The sequence below is a fragment of the Dermochelys coriacea genome, chromosome 14 (assembly GCF_009764565.3).
Source record: "Dermochelys coriacea isolate rDerCor1 chromosome 14, rDerCor1.pri.v4, whole genome shotgun sequence".
Classification (NCBI taxonomy): Eukaryota; Metazoa; Chordata; order Testudines; family Dermochelyidae; genus Dermochelys; species Dermochelys coriacea.
Window position 1 is genome coordinate 6,616,580 of NC_050081.1, and position 24,939 is coordinate 6,641,518.

At 40.9% G+C, this 24,939-nt stretch overlaps 2 protein-coding genes across 8 annotated transcripts in view; one reads left to right on the forward strand and one right to left on the reverse strand.

Annotated features, from left to right (window-relative positions):
* The window catches only part of FAM20A (FAM20A golgi associated secretory pathway pseudokinase), a 42,133-nt gene extending 39,861 nt beyond the window's left edge, over positions 1–2,272 (forward strand). For all 3 annotated transcript variants that reach the window (XM_043496389.1, XM_038371162.2, XM_038371161.2), the window contains one exon: positions 1,207–2,272. In XM_043496389.1, coding sequence (XP_043352324.1) covers positions 1,207–1,465 — 259 coding nt within the window. In that variant the 3' untranslated portion in view covers positions 1,466–2,272. The remainder of the gene's footprint in view (positions 1–1,206) is intronic.
* Positions 2,273–4,449: 2,177 nt separating this feature from the next.
* On the reverse strand, positions 4,450–24,711 carry PRKAR1A (protein kinase cAMP-dependent type I regulatory subunit alpha). 5 transcript variants are annotated; one of them, XM_043496393.1, is made up of 12 exons: positions 24,580–24,711; positions 21,280–21,353; positions 20,223–20,404; positions 13,983–14,156; positions 13,380–13,471; positions 13,063–13,124; positions 12,410–12,456; positions 11,284–11,442; positions 10,314–10,374; positions 9,670–9,791; positions 8,699–8,780; positions 4,450–6,914 (listed from the first exon to the last, which is right to left on the reverse strand). In XM_043496393.1, exons 3-12 carry the CDS (start codon positions 20,397–20,399, stop codon positions 6,742–6,744), a joined length of 1,149 nt encoding a protein of 382 aa, XP_043352328.1. In that variant the 5' UTR covers positions 20,400–20,404; positions 21,280–21,353; positions 24,580–24,711; the 3' UTR covers positions 4,450–6,741. The 5 variants fall into 5 exon arrangements, with proteins under 5 accessions (XP_043352328.1, XP_038227093.1, XP_038227092.1 ...); XM_038371165.2 differs by lacking the exon at positions 24,580–24,711 and adding an exon at positions 23,689–23,879 and having other exon boundaries at positions 21,280–21,350; XM_038371164.2 differs by lacking the exon at positions 24,580–24,711 and adding an exon at positions 23,573–23,873.
* Positions 24,712–24,939: the final 228 nt, after the last annotated feature.

Genomic DNA, 24,939 nt, shown 5'->3' on the forward strand with positions numbered 1-24,939 from the left:
ATGCACTTACATTAGCCAGGTCGAAAGTTAAAAGCAGCTATTCACACCTAACAATCTTTTAATTTACAGTCAGGATTTCAGTAAATCCTTCCCATGAATTTCTATTACTCCTCACCAGTTGGCCAAACCTGCAATATCTTCACAACTCCATCAGCCAGTTGGCATTTTTAATTTGGTTCCTTTGTAAAATGTAGTGGGTACAAGACCTACCCCCTGCACCTTCCAGGAGCCAGCTAATTGCATCATAGAGTAAGAGAGCAACTCAAGCACCTGCACGGATACATACCCATTGTGCTTTCTATTTTATTAAAGAGAATAAAATGGCTCACTAGGAAAGCACAAAAGTGATAGTCATACCTCTTAGGGCCAGAATGCTTCCTTCTGATCATCTAGTCCGATTTCCTGCAGAATGCAGGCCAGAGAATTTCACCCACTCATTCCTGCATGAAGCCCAAGAACTTATGGTTCCACTAGAGCATAGGCCATATCCTCAAGATAGAGGAAAATCCACAGATTTCAGTCTCAGTTTAACCCAGCTGAGACTGACTCTTGTTTTTTTATTTTTAAAAAGGACATCCTTCTAGACTCTAATGGAGAAGCTACCAGATCCCTTAGCCAGCTGCACCAAAGTTCAGTCCCCTTCACCATTAAACATTAACATCTTATTTCCCCTTTGAGTTTTTTCCTAACTTCAGCTTCCCGTTCTGCCTTTGTCTATTAGACTAAAGAGCCTGCTAGATTCAGGTTAAGGTATTTATACACATAGGTCAAGATATGCTCTAGTCCAAGATATTGCTGTTACTATCACTTACAAAGTGCCCTCAGTATTTTTATAGCTCTATAACAAAAGAGGGCCCTTGTCCTAGCTCAACAAAAATCTAAAGCTAAGCAGAGAGAAGACTGAAACCAGTACTTGGCTACCTTGCAGGGCGTCTCCTGGTTGGTAAAATGCCTAGAGGTTCTCGGCTCAAATCTCATGTAGCCACACAAACGTATCATCCCTACTGTTCTGTTACATTTTAAAGGAACAGAGTGTTCTTCACTTCCATCAAAACACCACTTTGTCAAAAATACTGTAACAAAAATTAAAACACATTCTCGCCGTCGCCCACTGGCAGATTGTTGGGCTGACACAGCAGCTTAGTACTGGGTGGATACAAAAAGTTGGTGTAAAAAAGTGTCTGATCAGAGTCCTTGTTTTCCCAGAATAAAGAGGACAACATTACTACACCTGCAGCTCCTGGTCCTGCCTGAGTACCAGCTCAGTGATGTCATGAGGGAATCCCTCCTGCTGGATCATCTTGCACCTGTCCTCACTGAACCTCATCTCTTGGCTTTGGACAGACGGTTGTGGCTCATCCTGAAGACAGTGAGGAAATGCATAGACGCACATGGAGAAGACAAGGTTGTGGCCAATGACACCAAGCAGCTGCCCTTGTTTGACAGAGTGATGCCAACCAGCTAGAGCTTTAAATTCTTTGGGGGGCAGGGAAGAGCCCCTGGGAGCCAGCAGATGAACTTTAATTGCTGATAATTTTCAGCAACACAAGCCTGTTGGATTGAGGGGGGGAAGCTCTTTGGAAGGGCTTAGATTCTTACTTGGCTTTTATGGTGACTGTGCCCAGCAAGACTGTTCCACTCAAGCTTCAGTGCATGGGGTAAATTTTTGCCAAGTACATTTGCAGGCCAGGGCCTGACCACTAGACTCATTCCATGAGCTGCTGTCCCTCTGTGGAGCAGCACACACTCATCTGCTCTGTAGCTGCAGGGGAAGAGCCTGGGCATTGGCTTGCTGTACCTGCATGGGAGCCACTTCCTGTCCTTGACACCCCAAACTGGATCCAAGAATGAGGCTTGAATAAAGCAATGCTGAAAGGAAAATGTGCTTAGCACAGCCAGGTTCTGTGAGAGTTCATACACTTGAGTAAAAGTGGCCTTCATCACTGCAAGCTAGGGCAGCATCTGACCCTTTAAAGTCAAGACAGCACATGAGGCCAGCTCAGCACCACCTGTCTACTATTCATGCAATCAGAAACACCATCAGCCTTGGGTAAAATGACAAGCAGCTCCAGGTGAGCTGTGTGTCACAAGGCCCACATCACAGAGCCAAATATTTGAGTTTTTCAGCTGGTGTTATGGGGGGAGGAAGAGGAATCATGCTGTGGGTTGTAAAGAAGAGGCAATTTAGCATTCATAGTATTTAGGCCCCAGCAGTGCAGCTCTGCAAAAGAAAGAGCTTGACAAAGATGCAGCACTGTTAAATCCACTCAGCTAAGAGCATGACTGCCTTGAGAACTGGGCTGCTAAGCAAGGGGAGTTCTCTCAGGTTAATGTAGGCACAGAACAGCTTTAAAAACCAACATTTATTTAAGTAATTGTTAAGCAGTTCATCAGAACACAATGGAAGCTCGCAACAGATTCATCCTTCATTCTCTCTAGCACCTCTGCAGATTTCAAAAAGCATCATAGGAACTGGAGACCAAAACAAAACATGCCAGCTCCTCAAAAAGCCTTAGATAAGCTGTCCTCTTCCCCTTGCCTCCTGAGGGTGAGGCTTAAGAATAGTTTGCTAATTGAATCTTTACCAACCGGTTCCATTTTTTAAGCGTTCAGAATGATGGAGCTGAGCTTTTTGGTAACCTAATGGAAGCAGTTGAGAACATGAGTGTTTTTTCCAGTGATTTGTGCCAAATTAACACCACCACTGTATTCTGCGGTGTGCTTGACAGAACATTTGACACCTGTCAGCTGAGAATTTGACTCAGATTGCATTTGATGCATTAAGCCTTTACAAACAAGACACATGGATTTCAACTAGAGTTTTTAACCAGCTTTCAGCAAGCTGCCTCAGCATTAGTTCTGTTGCTAGTTGAAATTTGCTATTTTAAGTCGGTGAGTTTTCAGTCATGATAACAGGTACAAAATAAAGATTAACCTCAACTCTAGCTTAATCAAGTCTGTCCCCATCCCACCTACCACCCTCCCCATGGGACTGTACTTTAAACTTCCCCAACTCCAGAATGATTTTTAAATTGGCTGTATGTCAACATACTATAACAGGTCCACAGCAGACTGCAATTATCAGTTGGAGTAATCAGAGTTGTGTTTTGGCAAAGCTAACATCTTCTCAGTGATTCTGTGGCAATTGTAAGTGGTAAATCTTTGCTAACCCAGAGTGGGGAAGCAAGACAGATCCCCAGTTTTTCTGTCTGAGGAAGTTTGATTTGTTTTGTCTTTTATTAAAGCTTCCTCCAATATTTTAATGTAATAAAGAAACCAAAGAATAAGTGCCTGGCTTGAGTCTTGATTCCATCAAGCATTTACACTTTGAGCTTTTCTACCAAAGCAACTCTATATAAAGCAGTTAACTAGTTCTCTATTTTCAAATCAGTGCTCAAAAGAGCTCTGCATACTGGTGGGGGTTCTCCCTCCTGCCCCTTTTACACTGATTCTAGTACAGCAGAGAATCGGTTAAAATGAAAGGACTTGAGAGATTTAGTTTGCAATGTAGTGTAGTTATTTCAACATATGACTTGATATTCCCAAAGTTAGATCTCCCTCTACTGGTGACTTTAGTGCACTGCAAAAAATTGGCCAAATCCAGGCATTGTTCAATTTAAAAAAAAAAAGGAATACCTGTTACTAGCAAATGTATCAAAAGGAATTCGGTTCGATCCCTTGCTCTTAAATGTGCTCTGAGGCTTCCAATCAGCTGCTGATTTTACCAAGGAAAATAGCCAGGAACACCCTGGCTGACTACCCAGAAGCCACCTCCACCGATCCCGGATGCTGAACACATCAGGGCAGATTTTCCTCTCACCTCTAGTGAGTCTCTAGCTGTCAATGATGTTACTCCTACTTTACATCAGCAGGCGTGAGTTAAGAATCACACCCACCTTTCTTATTTCTTTTCATGTGCCCAGCAAGACACGCACATAGAGTCCCCATATAGACAAAAGTTTCCATTCAGGTCACGTAGGAAACTAGAGTGGACAATTTAGAGACGCTTATGAGCTCCAATAATGGAGACCAGGTCAACAGTTTGTTATCCTGAATGGGGTAAAGTGAGGTCTGTAATAGCTAGATTAGGGGAAGAGAGAAGAGGCACAAGATGCAAATTTTAGAAGCATTTAGTCTATTGGCTGTTGTGTGCACCAAATACGTGTGAACAGATGCTAGTCAGACAACTGAGAATGGTCAAGGCTCCAAAAAAGCAAGATGTTATGTGTCCAAGAGGAACAGCTTTGCTAACTATAAAAACAGACCACAAGGTAAGCGCTGTGAAGGGAATTCTCATTTGTGAGCTAAGCTGTGATTTGAACTCAAGTCCGCAGCCGTAAAAAGCTAATGCATTAAGCTACTTTGCTTCCTACAACAACAATTCATCCTTGAACACCACAGTAAAATAAGATACAAGGGGAGGAAAAAAAAAAAAAAAGACAGATTGCATTTAAGAATTTAAATCATTTTTATTGCTTTACCTGCCATTAGGACAATCTATAACAAAAGGAATAATAATATATTAGCACATACAGTACATCAGACTTATATAGTCAGATAACAATACAAAAATGGTCCTCTGGTTGACTATAGCTCTCTAGGGCAGTAGACTTCATAACTTTGCTAAAGGTGGCCTAGCAAGAGATTACTTCTAAAGCCCTGAATGTTAGCTAAGGCAAAACTATGCCAAACTGTGGTTTCAAACATATTTAAATTGCACACAAAGGTAAAGCTATAACTGTGATTAATATTTAACTCAGACTTAGCCGAGTTATCTTAAAATCTTGTAGGTAAAACTACAAAAGGGAGTAAACAGCAAGCTAAAACGATGCAATAGTGAAACTTGATTAGAAAGCCTTATATAAAAAAATGTGCATTTTTTGTGGAGCTCTAACTAGTTTACATAGGTGTGTGTGTGTTTGTTTTTTTGGCGCTTCAACAAGGATCAAATCAAGCTTCAAAGTAACTAAAAATGTAAGAAAAAACCTAGCTAGGGTGAAAACTGAAGAAAATAGTTTTGTAAAACTAGTTTACTCCTGTAGAGCACTGGTAGGAATCCTCCACTCAAAAGATCTTTTTTTTGTGGGGGGGGGGGGGGGGGAAAACACAGTTCACACAACATAATCCTTTTACAATTAATTCCATCATAGGGAGTTTGTGGACTCTAAAATATCCCTAAAACCGCAAAGATCCGATACTCTCAACTTTGTATTTATGTCTGATGAGCAGACATTTAAAAAATGTCTACAAGCCTGGAAAGTAGTCTACCAAGTTCAATTATCTCAGAAAGGAAAAAAGGGATCCATCATTAGAAACAGTTGCATAATGAATGCAAAAATGCTTGCTGTCACTCCCAAATACAACCCTACTCTAGTTCATATAAATTACAGTTTAAAGGAAGCCTTAAGTTGCCTACATTATTGAACTGTGGAATTCAGTCAAATTTGTTGGGTAATATTGGTATGCACAGAACAATACAACACAAAGCTGGTAAATACTGAAATACATTTAAGACTCGGCAACAGGTTCCAAAAATATGTAAAATATTTTCTCACGTGAATCTGAAAAGCTGGGCAGGAAACAGAGGATGCAGTATTTGTGTTCGGACTAACTTTAAAATGAAAAACTAAAAAGATAAAATAGCTTTCGGCTGGTTTAAAAACATATATTATTTAAAACAACTGAGTAGCAGGAATAACCAAGACATTCACTTTTTCTGCCTCACATTCTCCACAGCATCACCATTCATCTCATTGGGCTAGCTGCTCCACCCTGCATCTGATGCTGTTGTGAACAGGCAAAATTAGTTTCCCGGGTACCTAGGAGTTAACTGAGCAAAGAATCTTTTGAAGGACAGAGTCAACTGTGAAATAAGTAGCAAGCAAAAGTTACAGGGCAAAACAAAATGTACGCTTCCAATTCCTGCACTGCATCCAGAGCACAAACATTACTATTTGGCACTAGCTGGGTAGTTGTACAATTCTTGTGCCAGTCTAACGACAAGTGACTGAAGTTAAGTGTTTAACCCAAAGTTTGGCTTTTGAGGTTAGGAACAGGAACAATCTAGAGGGGTGAATCCACAGCTGACAACAAGACAGGCAAAGATCAGTTGCAGTGAGAGTCAGGGAACTAATATCTGCAGCAGTTGACCAGAACTATAAACTTTAAAAGCTTTTACGTGAAACCTGACGAAACATAACCAAGCAATCTTGAACCAGTAGACAAGGGTATAGAGTGACTGCTAATTTCCAACTGTGGCTGTACTAGCAGCTGATGCCTCAGGATTGAATTGAGGATTACAGTACCCAGAAAATTTAAATCGAGAGAAGCTCAATTATAAGGGCAGTTCTCTTTTGAAAAAGACAGTAGATTAGGACCACAGCCTAAAAATATGAACAATCTGTAAAAAAAAATTTTCCACTGTTACATCCTGACTCTATGGCAATTAGCTTGGTGCCAGGAGATCTCTTCATCAAAAAGCAAGTCAGCAATGGCCCAAGTCGGACACTAGACATTGCATAGAGAGAAGCAGTAACAGCAAAGGTCTCCATAGACCTCTTTCTATTTATTTAACGGGACAGAGAGCACAGAACTAAGGCTCTAAAATAAAAATGGTGCTTTGATAAAGCAATTTTTCTTTAAACAGACAGGAAGCTGCAAATGCCAGTGGCAGTGTGGCTCTGCACAAGGGAATAAAGCAGTCTGCATTCGTGAAGCATGTATTTGAGAGGGAGCAAAATTTCAGACAGACAGGGATACAAAGCTGTTGTACTGCTGGATGTTTCGTTTGAGAATATCCGAGCACGGACCCAGGACACGCTCAAATCGGGGTCGGTCAAGCTTTACACATTTCAAAGGGCCACGAGCAACGACTGTGGCAGCACGAGGACGGTTCATCAATAGAGCTATTTCACCTGGGATGACAGAAAGTGAGAACACGGTTAAGAGAACTGTAGCTACCACACTATTTACAATTGCTACAAGAGTGCAGAGAAGAGAACGCCGGGTTTTTAGCACGGATCAGAAAGGTCTGTGAATAGAGTTGTATTAAAAATGAAATCAGTGTTTAGAAACTATTCAAGGGATTGTCAAGTCAGCTGCTTCAAGAATAATGTCTTCTATGAAGGTAGACTTTTATTCGGGAAAAAAATTGGGGATACTCTGGGTGTTAAGGACAGTTTGCTGCATTGTCTATTTGTACAGGTTTCACAATTCATAGGAGGTCCAAGTCATTTTTCTAGTGAATGAGTGGTTAACAAAAACCTGTTTACAGTAAAGCACCTGCATAGTTATTAACATGTTGTAGAAATGACTATCTTACGAAAACATAAGGATTGTAGGACCTGGTATCCAAGGACATCTTTTTAATGTAAAAAACCAACAAAGCACCATTTGAATAGAACCAGATCTGAAATATATAACTACTAATTTGAGAGATAACAGTTCCCTTAGTTTAGATATGCTTTGGCTAATGGAGATCCCATAAATGGGAAGCTAGAGACTTCCCAATAAGAAAAACCACAGTCAAAAAGCTTTGTTTCAAAAACCTGTTACAGTTACTAAGTAACATGGTTACCTATCACAAATCCTAAACACCTAGAACGGAGACATGTTCAACTTGGCAGTTATATTTCCATCAGAACATTCTGTACCTATGTGTAGCAACAGTAACCCCCAGAAATACTAAAGTGAAAAGTTTGAGGAAATATTCATTTTCCCCCCCAATTACTTTGCATATAGTCAACCTCAATTTATTTATTTTTTTTTTTGGGGGGGATAGTAAGTTGCACTTCCAGTTTCATGCATCTGCCTGAGCTCCCTGCACATTCTTCAGGCTCTGCAAGAGGCTATATGCTAATTAAAGTATCAGCAAAGCTGAAAAACTGAATATGCCATAGGCAGGCTTCTGCACAAAAGGAAGGGAGAGGGAGAGAAGGCCTGTGCACTTTTTGCATTGTTCTGAAGACATTCCAAGATATATTTTTTTAAACCTCAGCAGAGGAGTTAAAAATAAAGCAAACACACAGACATAATCAAAACTATACACTACATTATTTAAAGAGTGCTGGATCCAAAAAAAAGTCAACATAAAAATCACCACGATCAACTTAGTGTCCCTCCAAAAAGCAAAATACTGACAGTTAAGAACATCCAATATTACCCACAAAATATAAAGAAATGTATATTTCATCACAACCCTTAATGGATGCAACATATACCATTAAAGCCCTTCTGAAGAGTGTGTATGTACATGAAAGACTTCACTTGAAGCTGAACAATTTACATATTTTTCCATAAATCAATAAATGTTATATTCTATCCAACTAAATATTTTCCTTTGTTATCAATGTATCTGAAAACTTTCAGAATAATCAATTTTTAAGCTAAAAATACAGAGGCTAAAGTGGTCTTCATAATGGAAGATGGTTGAGACCTTGGAACTAAAGGAGATGGTGCCACATTTCCACAATACACGGACTTTTAAGCTTTTAGTCATTTACATAGTACTCAACGGATCGTCAATGTAGTTACAGAAGTTAAACAAAACAAAACAGATATTCTCAAACAATTGGCAAAATAACCAAATCCATCCTGCCACTATCACCCTCTTAACCCACAGTAAGAGATACATCACCCAGCTATGGAGACACACAGTGACAACAGTGCAGCCAATTATACCTGCAGCAATGTAACTCACCAAAATAATCGGAAGGTGCCAGTCTGCCCACTTCAACAAATTCTTCGTTCTCCGACCTCCGCTGTAACACTGCAGCGGTGCCCTTTAATAAATCGGTTATTAGCAAAAGGAGATTGCCAGTATCATTTGAAATATCTTAACTTCCACAGGAACTCAGCCTCAGTGCAGTGTGTCATACAGGAAGTGTTTTATCCATTAAAAGCCCCATTATACACTTCACATATATTTCACTATCCATTCATATTAAAACAGTCCTCCGGGTCTCTCCTTTAAATCCCCTTAGGATGGTACTTACATGCATCATAGAATTCCTACCATCTTGTGTTACTTTACAGGCATCTTATAATTTGATTAGCAGGAAACACTCAAGAGATAATGGAACCAGTAACAAGAAACATTACTGGCCACCACCTGTTCTGTTCCTCTGTATTCAGAAAAATTAGGGAAATAGTGCAGGTCTGAGAGGGTGCTGTGTCCCTGTAGTATGATACTATCATCAAGATAACTTTAACACACACAGGAAAAAAAAAAAAAATATATAGGTCATTAGAAATACTGTGGTTCATATATTATGAAACTAGCAAGACAGTTTCTGGAGATGCTTGCTTATCTAGAGATGCACTATAGCACATATCAGAACACCTACAGCTACTTTCAGGTATAGGACCAGAATAGTTTTACAACCACCAAAAGAGGATATCCAGGATTTCCAATTCCCTCAGCTAACAGGTACTTGAGTGGGTTGATTTATGGGCTAGATGAGCTACCTCACTCTCTTGGAAGTGCCATTTGTAAAAAAACAGCAGAGCAAGTTTACATTCACCTTGCCTGGGCACCCAAAAGTAAGTTTTAGTCACGTCATTCTCCTCAGAGAGTTTTACACAGACACAAGGAGAATAAAATAAATTCTTAGTACCGGATGTTTAGTTTTGTGTAACTCAACATACTAAGTAGAAGTAACTTTCACTTACCTCTAAGATAATGAAGAACTCGTCTCCTGGTTCTCCCTGCACTACGATTTTCTGTCCATCCTCAAATTGTACCGGTTCCAAGGCATCAGCTACAGTGAGACGCTCCCACTTGTCCAGAGATTCTAAACAAAGTCAACAGTCAAAGTCTTTATACTGCGTGAAGCATACTCTGTTCCCACTCTCAAAAAACTACTCTGGTAATACACATTTGTAAAAATCAAGACCTTAATTATAATAATCTTAAACTATGGCTACACTAGAGATCTTAGAGCGGCTATACTAGAGAGCTGCTGTAAGCCAATGGGAGAGAGCTCTCCCCTCAATCTAAATAATCCACTCAACAGCAGCAGCAATGTAGGCAAGAGAAGTTCTTCTGCTGATAACACTGTCCACACTGGCACTTAGGTTGGTGAAATTTATGTAGCTTGGAGAAAGAGGGTGGCTTATTTACACCCTGAGCAATATAAATTACACCAACCTAAGTGGTAGTGTACACATTGCTTTAGAATTATGCACAAAAAAAAAAAGCAGCACACACTATGTAATTAGTTTTAACAGATTACCACGAGAGAGGTCTAATTGGGTATCCACCTCATTACAATCTCCCATTACATCAAATGTTAAAGTGAAACTGTCTCACTCACCCAATATAGATACTTTACTAAGGAATTCTTCATACATCTTTCTCTTTCTCAATGTACTGCCCTGTAAAAAAAAAAAAAAAAAAAAAAAAAAAAAAAAAAAAATCCAGGCAAACACCAAGATAAGCTTTTATTTTCTACTCATATTTTTTAGTAGTTTTAAAGGAAAGTTAAAGGTAAGCCACAAAAAAGGCCACCCAATTAAACAAGACTTAATATATTCTGTTTTAAGGGCCCATATTTGCAAAATGCCAATGCCTTCAAATCTCATTAACTTCAGTGAGATCTGAGCGCGCTCAGCACCTCTCAGAAGGCACTCAGGCAAAGGCTTGCACAATATACTCTCCCTAAACACTAAACAAAAAAAATTCTATTATATATTTGTCCATATCCATTATGATGCATGCTTTACATAATTTATAGCACAATACTGCAACCCTTACTCATGTGAGTAATAATGCTAGAGTATAAGGGACAACTGGCATGAGTCAAGACTGCTGGATCAGCCTCATGTTGATTCTAGGCTACACGGTTGACTTTAGGTCACTTATGACTATTTAAACACAGACCAGCAAAGTGACAGGCTAAGACAGAGGGTAGGAGAATCAAAGTCCAATAAGAGCAATCACACTGTTAAAGCAGATTAAATATAAGCACAGATACCACAATAATCAAACACAGCATTTGTAATTTTAGATTTGTCTTGGCCTAACAAGACTCAATCTTTCCCTCCCATTCTTGACAGACATACACAAAATCTGTGTAAATGACAGCATGGTTACTAGTCATGACCTAAAAGAGTCTGAGTTTCTTTTTATCCAAGATATGAGTCCCTCTGCAGTACAATGCAGACAGAGGCCCTAGTAACCAGGAGTAACTGGAATGATCACTCAAGGTCACAAAAACACATTTCTGTTTAGTAAATATGCTACCTTGAATTAACTGCACAACCCATACATTAAAAAAAACTTGCCATAAGGATTCTTCTATAGCTGTCTCGGTCAATACCCCACAATTTCACATTTGTTTTTGCTTTGACAGTTGCTGCTCTGGGTGTTCCATAGATCAGGGCAAGTTCTCCAAAGCTGCCACCTTCACCAACATTGGTTGCCCACTCGTTGTTCACATATACCTGAAAGGAAATATGCATTGGTCAACAAGGGCTAACAACTGGCCACAAAGATACTTTAAAAGTTCCTCTTACTCTGCGCTATGTTTTAGACTATATTACAAAGGGAAATATTCTAATTTAGATCACCCTGAAAGACTGGAGATTTAATCAGCAATTTGGCACCATTTCCAGGTTGTACTGAGATTTCAAAGACTTGGGGGGAAAAGGACTGTCTTTGTATGTACTATCATAATAATTCTTTGTTGGTATATTCCATTTTTCATCCAAGGATGTATGAACTTAAATCTCAGAACTTGATAGACCTGTGAAGTATGAGCTCAATTTTATAGCTGGGGAAACAGAAAAGATCACAAGAGTTTATGGCAAAAATTGGAATAAAACCCAAGTCTGTCTTTACTAGTCCTGTGCCTCAACTACAGGAGTTTACTCCAGGGATAGTCAATAGGTGGGCTGCAGCCAGATGCTTTTGAACAGACTGCAAAAGTGTATTTACTTATTATCAGGACTACGGTTATTTGTGTCTCTGGAGTCTGGACCTTGCATTAGCAATGCAAACATGATCAAGAAAGTTGGACCTTGACAATAAATAAGTAAATCATTGATTACCCCTGGTATACTCCCTCTCCTTTTGTTTGTGCTCATACAGCATGAAACATTTTGTCAGCATCCAAACTGTTCATTTGGAGTCATACAATATAGGATGTGTTCATATTCTGCACAGCTGGGCAGTCACATCCACAGAGCTGCTCCAAAGGAGCAAAGAGTAACATGCAAAATAAGCTCTCGAGAAGGATCCTGTTCTAAAGGAATATCCCAAAAGAATGGAAAACAGAACAGTTCAGCCAGAGAAAAAATAATTTCTCATTTCCACATAAAGAAAGGCCTCAAGATATTACCAGTATTTCTGCAAGGGATAGATACATTCTCAGTTAATACCATTAAAATCTCAGCCATTATTAAAGCTTACATCCATTTCTCCTTGATCGACCACGTAGAAGTTATCTCCTTCATCACCTAAAGATAAGGGGTGGGGGGAAATACAAAATTCAGTTGAAAAAAAAAAAAAAGAAAAAGAAAAAGAAAAAACCCTACCATACAAGCTGTAAAGTGATTCATGTTTTATAAAATGGCAAAGGAATATTAAAAAGGCACTTTGGGGGTTTATATATTAACCCTTGGTACCAGATCTGCCAGAAGATGCCTCAGAGAGGCTCTAAAAAAAAAAAAAAAAAAAAAAAAAAAAACAACGCACACACATTGCCTATTTTATGCTGGGAAAAATGTCACCACAGACACATTTCCTCATCCTACCTGTAAAAGGGACACCTGCTGTTGTGAAACAGAGCAGCAGCATTACCTCTCCCCAGTAAATTCACCTAGTATGCTCTACTACAGAACCATCAAAACAGTTTTCAAGCCACTGATACAGACAGACTACCTGCAGTGGCTCTACTCTCCTTTTCCCCAATGTAAGTGGTGGTTCATATAAAAAGCAAGCCAGGTCTACCAAATGCAACAAGTGTTCTTACAGCCATAAGAGCAGAACAACAAACCCATAGATCCAGAATCTTCTCACAACCTGCAAATTGTTTAGCTATCAATGCAAACATTGTCACTTACCTTGCTGTATGACAGTCTCGCCTGCAATATAGGTGACTGGGAACATAGCATCAAAGATGTCACTGGAAGAGATTTCAAAGTTAACAGTTTGGTTGCCTGTTATATGCACATGTGTTAGTACTGACATTTGAGAGAGATTCTTCAGAACCTCTCCGGTTATTGGGTGACTGGACTGTCTGCCCCTATAAAGCTGTTCAGTTTTGCGTGTTGTGATTTGTTTAAAACGTTTGTTCTTTAAAACACTAAAAGTTTTAAAAAAGCTACAGTGAAATCATAGTGATAGCAAAGCAGAGCCAGATTAAGAGATTAGCTCCTACCTTCTTTCGTTATCATCAAGATGGGCAAATAGCACATTCTTCTCAATTGCTTTAGCCAAAGCAGCCATAGTCTTGTAATCTTTAGGAATAACCTAGAGCATAATCAAAACCAAAGCACTCTGATTATAAATGTAGTAATGTACCCATAAAAGATGGAAGAAAGCTGCTCCACCATAATAGCGCACTGTACTGAAATTCTGCCAGAGACAAGAAACAAGAGGAAACATATCCAAAGATTTTATGGAGTGAGACCGTGGAACAAGAAGAGGATGCGATTTGTCCAGAAGTGGGAATGGCTCAAGTGAAACCAAAGCCTTGTTACCATGCATCACAGGCTCCAGTCCAGAGTAAACAACATGCATGGCTTGGCATGACTGCTTTGTAGACCTACCATGTGGGTTAGCAAGGCCACACCATCTGGGCACTATCCAGAAATGATGCATAAAGCAGCAGTGGTTTGCTATGCATTTGTGTAACACCACTGGGGCAACAAATGGGGATTTTCACAGAGGACAGCAATATGGCCCCCGGATAATAGAGAGGTGTATATTTGATCAAAGCTTAGATTTGCAGGGGTTTGGGAATGGTTGAAGTGTAGGCCACCTTTCTAACATAAGATGCAGCATCCTCTTCCGTGTAGACTTCTGCACTGATGGCCCCACGCCTTCTTCGGCCCTTAACCACAGGGTTCATAGGTGGAGGAGGGGAGATTTCATCCTCACGCGAGTCTGAGCGTGACCCAGATTTCTGTTGATTCAACAACTGTTTTGCTTCCTCCTAAACAGGAAGGAAATGTTTCCGTGTCACATAATCCAAGGGTAAAAATTTAGTTACAGATCATATTCCAGTTCAGTCTGCCAACGCAAGAGATTCCTCTCATATTCATCTCATAGTGTGGCAGATGGGTAGATACTTCTATAACACTAAGGCTGCTGTGTTTTAAAGTAGCATAACAGACAAGAGTCAGTCAAATGTCTATTTCCCTTATTAAAACAAACAAGCACTTTCACCCCACTCTTATGACATAACCAACACACAATGGAGGAACTCCACTGTAAGTGCTGCTGCTTTCATAGGATGTATTCAACAAGTGAGCCCAGTAGTTTCCCCTGAACTGAGATTGGGGGGGGGGGGGGTTGGCTTTTAAAGACAGAAGAGCAATTACTCAGAAAACCATGTTACAGAAGCAGATAGAAAACAAGGTCAAGTCATTGACCAGGTAGGTATTTAATAACCTTAGGTTATATTTTAACAAACATAAATGAGCTATTGGATGGATGTTAGTGTTCATAAATCCAGCCATTAGTTTACATTCCAAGCCACAGATCTGTTAACTTTTATAAGAGTTATATATTTTCCATACTGATCACTTGTCAAGTTGAATGAGTGAGAGACACACTAGACTATTAGAACTGAAATAAAGTTAAATCTAGCTAGACTGTCACCCAGAATACTGGTTCCTCTATATGCACTGAAGGAACTAACTCGGGGTATGTCTACACTGCAGCTAGGAGGTGCTATTCCCAGTGCAGGTAGACAGACTTGCACTAGCTTGAGCCGAGGTAGTGTACCAAAAATAGCAGTGTTGACGTTGCTGCACTGGCAGTGGCTCAGGCTAGCTGAGAGAGTCCAAGCCTGCCTGATGTCCTGGATCTGCACCCACGTGGCTAGTTCAAGCCAACACCAGTGCTGCAACAATCACACTGCTAGCTGCAGTGTAGACAACGGATTAAGTAGCAGATTTGATATTGCTAGAACCAAAAATGGAACCAAAGTATTTAAAATCATGACAGCTTCAGCTAAGTTTTCCAAGCATTTTGGTATAGGACTTTGGGATAAGACCTTAAAAGCTGAGGAACTATCTGCTGTGGCTGGATCCCAGGGCACTTTTAATTGCAGGCTCTGATCCAACGTCCTTGACCAAACGCTCCCCTCCCTGGGCACTCCTCCACTCCGGATGTACATGCAATGCCACTTAAATGCCATGTATAACCAAAGTGCTTTGGAAAGAAAAAGCAGATAAACATTACAGCAAGTTTTCATTTTATACTTCTGAGCTGGCCAAAGAAACTCCACTGGTCTGTTTAGTCAGTTTCACTTCCTGCTTCTCATGCAGGAATTAAATAGTGTATGATGTTTCAAAGAGCAGGGGATATTTAAACTTATTTCTTTCTATTTTTAGGGAAGAGTCCATTACACTCAGATTTTGTTAAAAATAGTTCAATGACATAAGGGTTGGGTTTAAACTACAATATTTGACAGCATCCTTTCTACAGCATATATAAGACAACATCTGCAAACATTCACTCAATTTCCACACCCCACTTCCAAGGATGGCTGCACCACACACATTCAGAATATATGTAGAAAGTTGTTTTAAAATTATATTTATCCATGAAGCAAGGTTCACTCTATTTGTTCCAATACTATAGACATATCAAGAGGAACACAACTTGAGGTCTAGTAAGTTTAGAGTTAGGAGTACTTTCAAGTAATACACAGTCCACCCCAAGTTACCCTTCCAAATCTTGTCATTTAACATTCATATTCTCTTTTTTAAAAATATTTCTCTCCCACGTGAAAGGTCCAAAAAACAAATATATATACACACACACACACACACACACACACACACACACACACATATATATATATGGTAACTGACTTATTATACAGGGGATACAGTGAAACTAACTATACACAAAATGTTTTCAAAATTTACTAAATAAAACTGAAGAGGTAGAAATATATTTTGCTAAATTACTCTCTTTCAGTGATCAAAGATGTTATACCAGACAGAAGCAGTATTTTCATTAGCATCCCTTTTATAGTTTCAGGTGTTAAGTCATTTATACTGGTTGAGACCTTTAGGTGCTACTGTAGAGAAGAGAGCCATTGTACTAGGCCCTGTACAAACTCAGTAAATGGCAGTGCTTGCCCCAGAGTACTTACAATCGAATCGAGATTTGTGATAACATAAAAATTCCACTTTTCCCCCCAGTTTATATATGCTATATATTGCAGCTAGATATTGGACAAACATTTTGCATGGGGACTGGCCAGAGAATAACCATATAATTACTGGGATGTCACACTCCTCAAAAAAGGAAGACAATTTTATCAATGAAGGCAACTTACTCATTAAGCCTGTGCTAAGGTGTTATTTGCTGACTTGGATCCAGATCTTGCAAGCTGCTCTGACAGCTTCTAGGACTGGGGTCTTAACTGAAGCTTTCAATCAGTTCACACAAAAAATGATGGCATTAGAGAAAATTTAGAGCAATTTACTGTGGACAGTCAAGCAAAGAACATCTGACAGTTAAATTTACATTTAAAGAAAGTGTAACCTGACCAAATATCTAGAAAATGTAATACGAGTCTGTATAAATGTGTACACATTTATATACACAGTATTTGGAAGGTAGAGTTCTATCTAGGGACAAAACTAATATTTTGTATCAGCCGTTATAAGAAGTATTCTTTCACTTGCAGAACTATCGGACTGCACAGTTAGATTTTTAAATACTTCTGAACCCAAATCTCATTAAGGGACTCAGTAGTCTCAGTTGCTTCTGTGCAATTTGTACTTCTAATGGATGCCAGCAAATCAGCAGGCTACTCTAGACATCCAAGAAATAAAAAAGTTAGCATTAAACTATCCTTGTTTTAGCATTTAGCAATGTTAAAAGATCTCCCTTAAATTCACAACAGCAACGTGAATTTAAGGGAAATAACCCCATTGTGCCTGTGTTCTGCACATAAGACATTCACTGTGGCAAGTGCCCTTCAATTCCTAAGAATGGAAGTGTGTTGGGGGGAGACCATGGCACAGCACAGGGGAACTGGACAATTTAAATCTTTTTTGTATCACAGTTCTATATTGACAGTATTTTTTTTTTTTAAAGTGTACTTATCCCCATGGACGGTTATGCCCAATTTTGAACAATTGCCTAATGGACTGTAGTAGTGATCTATGCATTATCTACACTAAGCTTCTTCAGCCCATAAGCCAGAGTATGAGGCCAGGCATAGTATTGTGTAGCTATTAACTTATTCTTCACTGGGGTTAAGTCACATGTTTGCATAGTAGAACACACACACACACAAAAGGTTATAGTGTGCCACACATTAACTACATAGACATTTTATTTTAAGTGTAGTAGTTTGGTTCATATAGAAGCATTCTTCACCAAAATACTTTTTAGAGGAGGAAGAAAGGCTTGAATTCCGGTAAATAAGTTGGACGCAGGAATTTTTAAAAATAAATAAATAAATAAATAAAAAAAAATATCTAGGTAGAAGTTTCAAAACTGATTTTTTCAAACAGATGGAAGTTAAATTTAAGCCATAAAATGAATCACGGTTAGAGATACATCATGTGGAAGAGGTAATCAGAAATCTGTAACTACAGAAAGGAAGAGCTGAACACTGATATTTATTTCAGCTATATATTTAGCCTCAATTTTTAAAGTAATGTTTCTTACTAGTATGTTTTTTGTCCGTATTGCCACAGCAGCCTCTATCTGCCCCCCCATTTAACAGGGTTACAGGATATATCAGATAGTTCTATTTTGTCAGAGATGCATCTTGACCTTAGATGCATCGGAAGGCCACATTCCTTTGCAAATCTCTTCACTCACCCAGAAGTTGGAGGTGATTAATAATAGTGCTTAGCACTTGTGCTCTTCAGCCACAGATGTCAGAGGACATCCTGTGCTAGACTAAAACTTTGATGCTCTGTTATTTGATAGCTATTTAGGCATTATGACACCTGGTTAGACTAAGGCCAAGTTTAGAATGGATGAAACTAGTTAAAGAGGAGTATTTGAAAAACAAAAAAAAAGTACAAGTCTGCATATAAAAATGGACTTCAAGACAAGCAAAGTGTTTAAATTCATATCATGCTTTCATTTGAGATTATAGATATATTTTGATCTAGAATTAAATAAATAAAATGATTGCACTAGAGTCAGTTAACATTATATATGGCGATCTATCTTTGATAATACTAAAGGACCTTCACTGAAATTTACAAAAAGCCATTTAGGGGAAATGTAAATATTGAACTACTATTATTTTCAACCTTCTTATAGGTTTGGACTCAATAGAGTGAATACAATTTACTACATTTAAAACAAAAAAACCTTCTTGAATTATTTTAACATGGACAAATACATACACTTAAATACTGAGGTAGCAGGACCTGTTGTCTTACTAAAGGAATTTGAGCTTCTTTTGCCAGATTAAATATTGCATTCGCTGCATGTTAGCTGATTACACAGAAACATTTGTTTCTTCCCCTTTCACATCCCAGTAGTTATTCTAGCGATAGACTGAACTAAATGCAATAAGGTAATTATTTTGCAATATTCAAAACAGTTACACAAAAAAAAAAAAGTGTTGAAATGCAGAATTTAGGAATCTACTTGTGATTAGAGTAACTCAAACCCCACACTGACAATCAGTGGACTTTATAGGAGTTGGGTAGTTTACTAATGGCATTATATGGAGACCGTTCTTGAAGATGCAACTACATGTTCAGATTAAAAATGTAGGAAGTTGGACATAAGATTATCCCAGTTATTGGCCACAAAACAATGGAGGTTTTTCCTTCAGATGTCATGCCCAAAAGCAGAGTTTGTATTAAAATCTGCAGCATTCACAGATGGATTCAATAACTAAATAGTGGTCTGTATGATAGAATCATAAGGCAGATGCCACAGTATGCTGTTTGACACTCTTCTACAGATTGAAGTACAGAGGGGAAAACTATTAGCAAAAGTAAATTAAAATAAGGCGAAAAACATACATGGATTTACAGAATGCAAATAATGAGAAAAGTGTCTGCAACTGAATATAATCTGATGTGACAGCAATAGCCATCACAGTACTAACCAAAGACTACTGGTTTGCAGATGCAGAATATCACAGACAGTAATAGGCAACAGAAAAGTACTAGATATGAATATGCTGGTAGAAAAGATCAGTTACACCAAGTTTTGCCCTGAATCACACCTTACATGAAAATGCTATTGTAAAGATGCTCAGATATAAGAAATAGGTATATTAAATAATGAATCACTCAATAGGGCTAGTCTTAGTTGCCAAAGTGGGCACTGGAATGTGAGATCATATTTACAGAGTACTTTCCATGCACAAGGATTCCAGAGTACTTTACACAAGGTGTGTGCAAGAATCACTTAGCTCACCTCTGGGACAGAATGTACCAGCCATTTAACAGAAACACAAATTCATAACAGAGCAAAGACAAGTTTACCTATTTGAAATGTGGGTACAAGTCTCAGTTGAAGTACAAGAGGAAAGCCACCAAATGTTAGTGCTCAATGAACTAGCTAGGATTACTATTCCCCCCCTCCCATCAATATTATACCTACGACTCACTCTAGAAAATTAGTTGGCCTCAATATAAAAGTTGAATGGCCATCACTAAAATACTTCAAGGCTGTACATAAAAATAAATTTAATCATTTAAGTCATCATAAGTCAGGCCATACGTCCTACCTATTGACCCCAGTACCAAACTGACAGATTTTATTTTCAGTAGCTAACTTGAATCCGTTTCCTTACTAGCCTCTCTCTCTCCCCATCATATGTGCATACTTTTGGTTGCCATAGGGATGCTTTTCACTAGTGAGCAACTGGCATTTAGCTATAGAAAAAACCACTTTCTTTTCCAAACAAATACTTTGCTTCAGTTTCAAACAAACTAATAAAAAAATATTGGTCAAATCTGAATCTCAGTCTTTATTTTAAGTAACTAAGAGAGACTGTAAATAAATTCAGGCTGTTGCATTCTCCCCCCTGCTCCAGACTTATTTTTACCTTCTCCAATCTTTCAAAATATTCCCTGAGGAATCCCATGGGTCTCTCGGGTCGGACTGTACATAGCTGTACAATGCAGTCCTTCAGAAGCTGCTGGATGTTGTGTTTTTGGACATAGAGTTCACATTCTCTGAGGCTACGCTCCTCCTCACTGGTGTTGCTGCTAGAGGCTGCCATTGCTGCTGTTTAAGGGAAAAAAAAAAAAGTTATATGAACTACATGTAGAATTAAGATGATCCAGTTGACGTGCTCCCTAGCTGTGCTTAACATTAACTTTTGTTGCAGTGATCTTGCTTAAAAAAAAAAAAACAAAACAAAACAAAACCTAATGTATCTGCAGGGCTAGTAATTAAAATAAATGTTCAATTCCCAAGTCTGTGCTCTGGCCAGCAGTGCAGAGAGGTGATGTACTTGGCATCTGGGAGGAAGCGGGAACCTTAGGTTGCTCTAGAGAAATTCCCATAGGCCAAACAGAAACGGAGGTTTTCCACTGCCCTCCCCCCCGCTCCCCTGCTGAATGAAACTCAGCATCCCTAGCCCTCTAAAAGATATGGAGTCATATGGGCATAGGCTGTCAATTATACCCCAGATTTCCTGCCCCAGTGAGGTCCCTCTCACACCACAGAGAGAAGTTTTAAAAATATCTGAAGTATGGTGAAACTTGTTAAGGTAACAGCAAAAGTCAGCTCCCTGTTAGTTGTAGCCATTAACAGCTAATAGAAGACATGGAAATACAGATGTTTGCCCAGTGGAGATGCTCCACTTCAAGTTGACTAAAATGGGGTGACATTTAGACAAACACTAATTCTGAAGTATGTTCACAGTAATTAGAACTATTAGATTTCAAAACATTACATATAATGCAGGATCCTAATAGGATTTATTAGTAGCACAACTTCCAGTGCATGAAAATTTCCATAAGTGTTACTTTAACCAATTTTTGTTTATTCAAGTTGCTCTCAAAAAAGGTTAAACAGAGAAAAGTAAAAATATGTTTAAGAGAGCATTTTCAAAGGCTACATTAAAAATAAACACAACACCATGTAAAGAAAGTTACCTGGGGCACAGAAAGTAGGGACAGCTGTGGATATGTAGAGAATTTACAATGAAGTGTGTTGATCCCAATATCTGCTTTTGGGAGGAAAGAAAGGTAGACAGAAAATAAGTTGCATATTTAATATCTGAAGAGTCACTGAAAAATTCAAGTGCTACAGTCCTATTACACATGCTTTTTTATTTAGGCACAAGATTGACAAACATAGCATACACAGCAATATCGTCAATAGAACATTACTATGCTCCTTTGAAATGTGCTACTAGAGATTATAGGAGGACTAAAGTTAATTCCACACAGACAACACTTCAACCAGGTTGCATTCTTGTCACTTATCTCAACAAAAGTATGTAGAGAAGCAGACACATTGTGATGTTTATACAACTCACACATGCTTTACACTGAGGAAAGGTTGCCCGAAAGTTCTACAAAAAAAGAAAAGGAGTACTTGTGGCACCTTAGAGACTAACAAATTTATGAAGTGAGCTGTAGCTCACGAAAGCTTATGCTCTAATAAATTTGTTAGTCTCTAAGGTGCCACAAGTACTCCTTTTCTTTTTTGCGAATACAGACTAACACGGCTGCTACTCTGAAACCGAAAGTTCTACAGTTACCCCTTTTGTTTTGACAACTTGCATGCTGAAGGTCAATAAGTAGCTTAATTAAATGTCCAAGAGTAACTTTTGTGGCTCCATGACAGCCCGCAAATTAGAGTCTATGGAAAAAGCATCATGCTGATAGACAGCAAACATGATTTGCTAGTGGCTCAAAGACACTACTGTGAAAAAACAATGCCAATAGAATTCATATCAAGCAAGCAAACCAGCCCTACTTTTTTCCATTGAACTTTCTACATTTTGTAACAATAAAGCTTTTTATTAAAAAAGCCACCATACACAATTGCAATAATTTTACTACGAGAACCCAAACAATGCCATACTTCAGGGAGTTACAAATCGTGATCCAAATTTTGGACCTTGTTCCCATCTCTAATTTTTAGTTAAATCTCCAGTGCCAAAATATAAGCCTCTACAGTGGAGCCCTGATGTGAAGAACAACCCCAGAATATATTCAAACCACAAAATAAGCTCCTCACATGGGGTGAGGGAACCCCACCCCCAAACAGCAACTGAAACGTTAGCCTCATCCCATTGTAAGGGAGATGCCCTCATTGTGAGATTAGTTTTGGATTAATAAAAAGCAACAGTCTGAAGGAGAAAGTCTGAAATAAGCAAAATTGTAAGTAAGTACCTCATTGAAAACCTTTGCAAAATCCTTTTAAGAAAGGGGATGGATTTTTTAATGTTTTATTGAAGCATCCAATGTGAACCCTGAAAAGCTAAACATTTTCCTATAATACCTTCTCGCTTTCAAATAATGACAGGTTTCAGAGTAGCAGCCGTGTTAGTTTGTATTCGCAAAAAGAAAAGGAGGACTTGTGGCACCTTAGAGACTAACACATTTATTAGAGCAAAAAGAAAAGGAGGACTTGTGGCACCTTAGAGACTAACAAAGGTGCCACAAGTACTCCTTTTCTTTTTGCGAATACAGACTAACACGGCTGCTACTCTGAAACCATTTATTAGAGCATAAGCTTTCGTGAGCTACCGCTCACTTCAAGTGAGCGGTAGCTCACGAAAGCTTATGCTCCACTTTCAAATAAAGTGGAGATCTGTGGTTTATTGACTGGGATTGGTGCAGCACATAAAGGAATCTCCCTTCAAATTACGCCAACGTGGGGTCCCTGCCACACAGGTGGAAAAGGTAACCCTGCCAAGCCCCTCTCCCAGGGATCAGGTAAGGCAGGATTCACCTCCTCTTTCTGCACGTGTGCGTGGGGGGGGGAAGACTCCCCCCCCCCACCCCGCCAGCACAGCAAACCCCCCGCAATTCTCAGGCTCCCAGACAAAGCCATAGCGCCGTACCTCCACTAGACTATTCCCAGCCCCACGGGCCTGCCCTCCGCCCGGGTGCCCCACCGCCACCCTGCCCTCCTCCCCCTCCCCACTGCTCTACCCTCCTCCTCCCCCCCCCCCGAGCCCCGAGATCGCCCCGCCACCACTGCCCCCTTCCCCCTCCGGGGGCCTTCCCCGCCCCCATCAGTGCCCTGCCCTCCCCCGGGGCCTTCCTCGGCCACAGCGCGCTGCCTCGCCGACACTCCGAGCCTCTCTCCCCCCGGCATCCCCTCCCGTGTCCTGCCTGCTCGCCCACGGAGCCAGGCCGCTCCGGACGTGCTCCCCGGGGGGGGGGGGGCAGCGGCCTCTCCCTGGGGCGGGACCCGGGGGCCCTCACTCACCGCGGGGTCCGGGCGGTTCCCTCGGCCTCTCTCACCCCCCTCCCCCCGACCCGGACTCCGGCCTCCGGCCTCGGTGGCGATCTCGGCGGCGGCAGATCCCACCGGAAACCAGCTACCTCAGCCAATCGCCTGCCCGCCTGACGTCAATGCGCCTCGCTCTCACTGCGAGCCGTCACCCCGGCAACCTTAAAGGGGACGCGCCGCACCGCCCGCGTCTTAAAGGAGCCGCCGACACAGTCCTCGCCTGCCGCTGAAAGGGACCCCAGCGCCCCGTTCTGTCCGCCCGCTTCGTCTCCCTTTGAAAAAAGCTCCGCAACCAGCCCCGCGCCCCCCTTAAAAGGGACCCACCCCTCAGGGGTCTGCCTTGCCCAGCCTCCTCCTCTCCTTTAAGGGGTGCAGCGCCCCGCCCCGCGCTCCAGCCTCCCCCCGGAGCGCTGCCGCCCGCTCTGTGGGAAGGGGGCGGGGCTTGGCGGGCTGGGGACCGCGGCAGTGACAGGAGCCGGGCGGGGCGCGAGGGCCCGGCACGTGCTGGGCTGAGGGCGGGCGCGTGGGGGCCGGGGCCGGGGCCGGGCACGGGGGGTGGGCGGGGCCAGGGCCCCAGATCCGGGCCGGGCCGGGCGCGAGCCCCAAGGGCCAGGCACGGGCTGAGGCTGGACACAAGCCCCTGAGATCCTGGGCCGGGCACAGGGCCCCAGTCCCAGTCCGGGCTTTGGCTAAGCTCTGAGATCCAGGCACGGACTGGGGACAAGAGCCAGGCTGGGCTGGGGCTAGATACGGGCTCTGGGAACCAGGCACGGGCCGAGCTAAATGTGGGTTGTGAGGGCCCCGTAAGGGCAGAGCATGGGACATTAGAGGCAGGCTGGGCTGGGGTTAGATAGAGGCCCTGGGAACCTTAGTTGGCTAACCCTGCACCAGCTTTGAGTCTTGGGGCTGCATATAGGCAGGCTGGAGTGGATATGGGCTGAGCCAGGTCCAGGCCACAAGGGCTTGGCTCAGGGTTGACGTACCTCTGCGTCCCTGGATTAAAAAGGGGCGGGGGGGTCACTCATTTTAGACCCAAAGTTCCACGTGTCCCACATCACTCGGTGGCGTTTCCCGCCGGCAGCCTTTCACGCTATTGTTGCCGTAACGTCCAGCTTTTCATCTGTCAACTTAAATTAAAATGTAAACCAAAGTTGTTTACAAAGGGGGTATCGTTATCCCCACTTTACTGCTGGGTAAACTGAGGCAAGTAGCTGTGAAGTGACTTACCCCAGTTCACACAGTGGGCCATGGAGTCTAGGTCTGCTGTGTCTCTCTCCAGTGCCCTATCTGAATCATTAGCATCAGAAATTTATTATTTATTGTTATTAATTTATCATCATCGT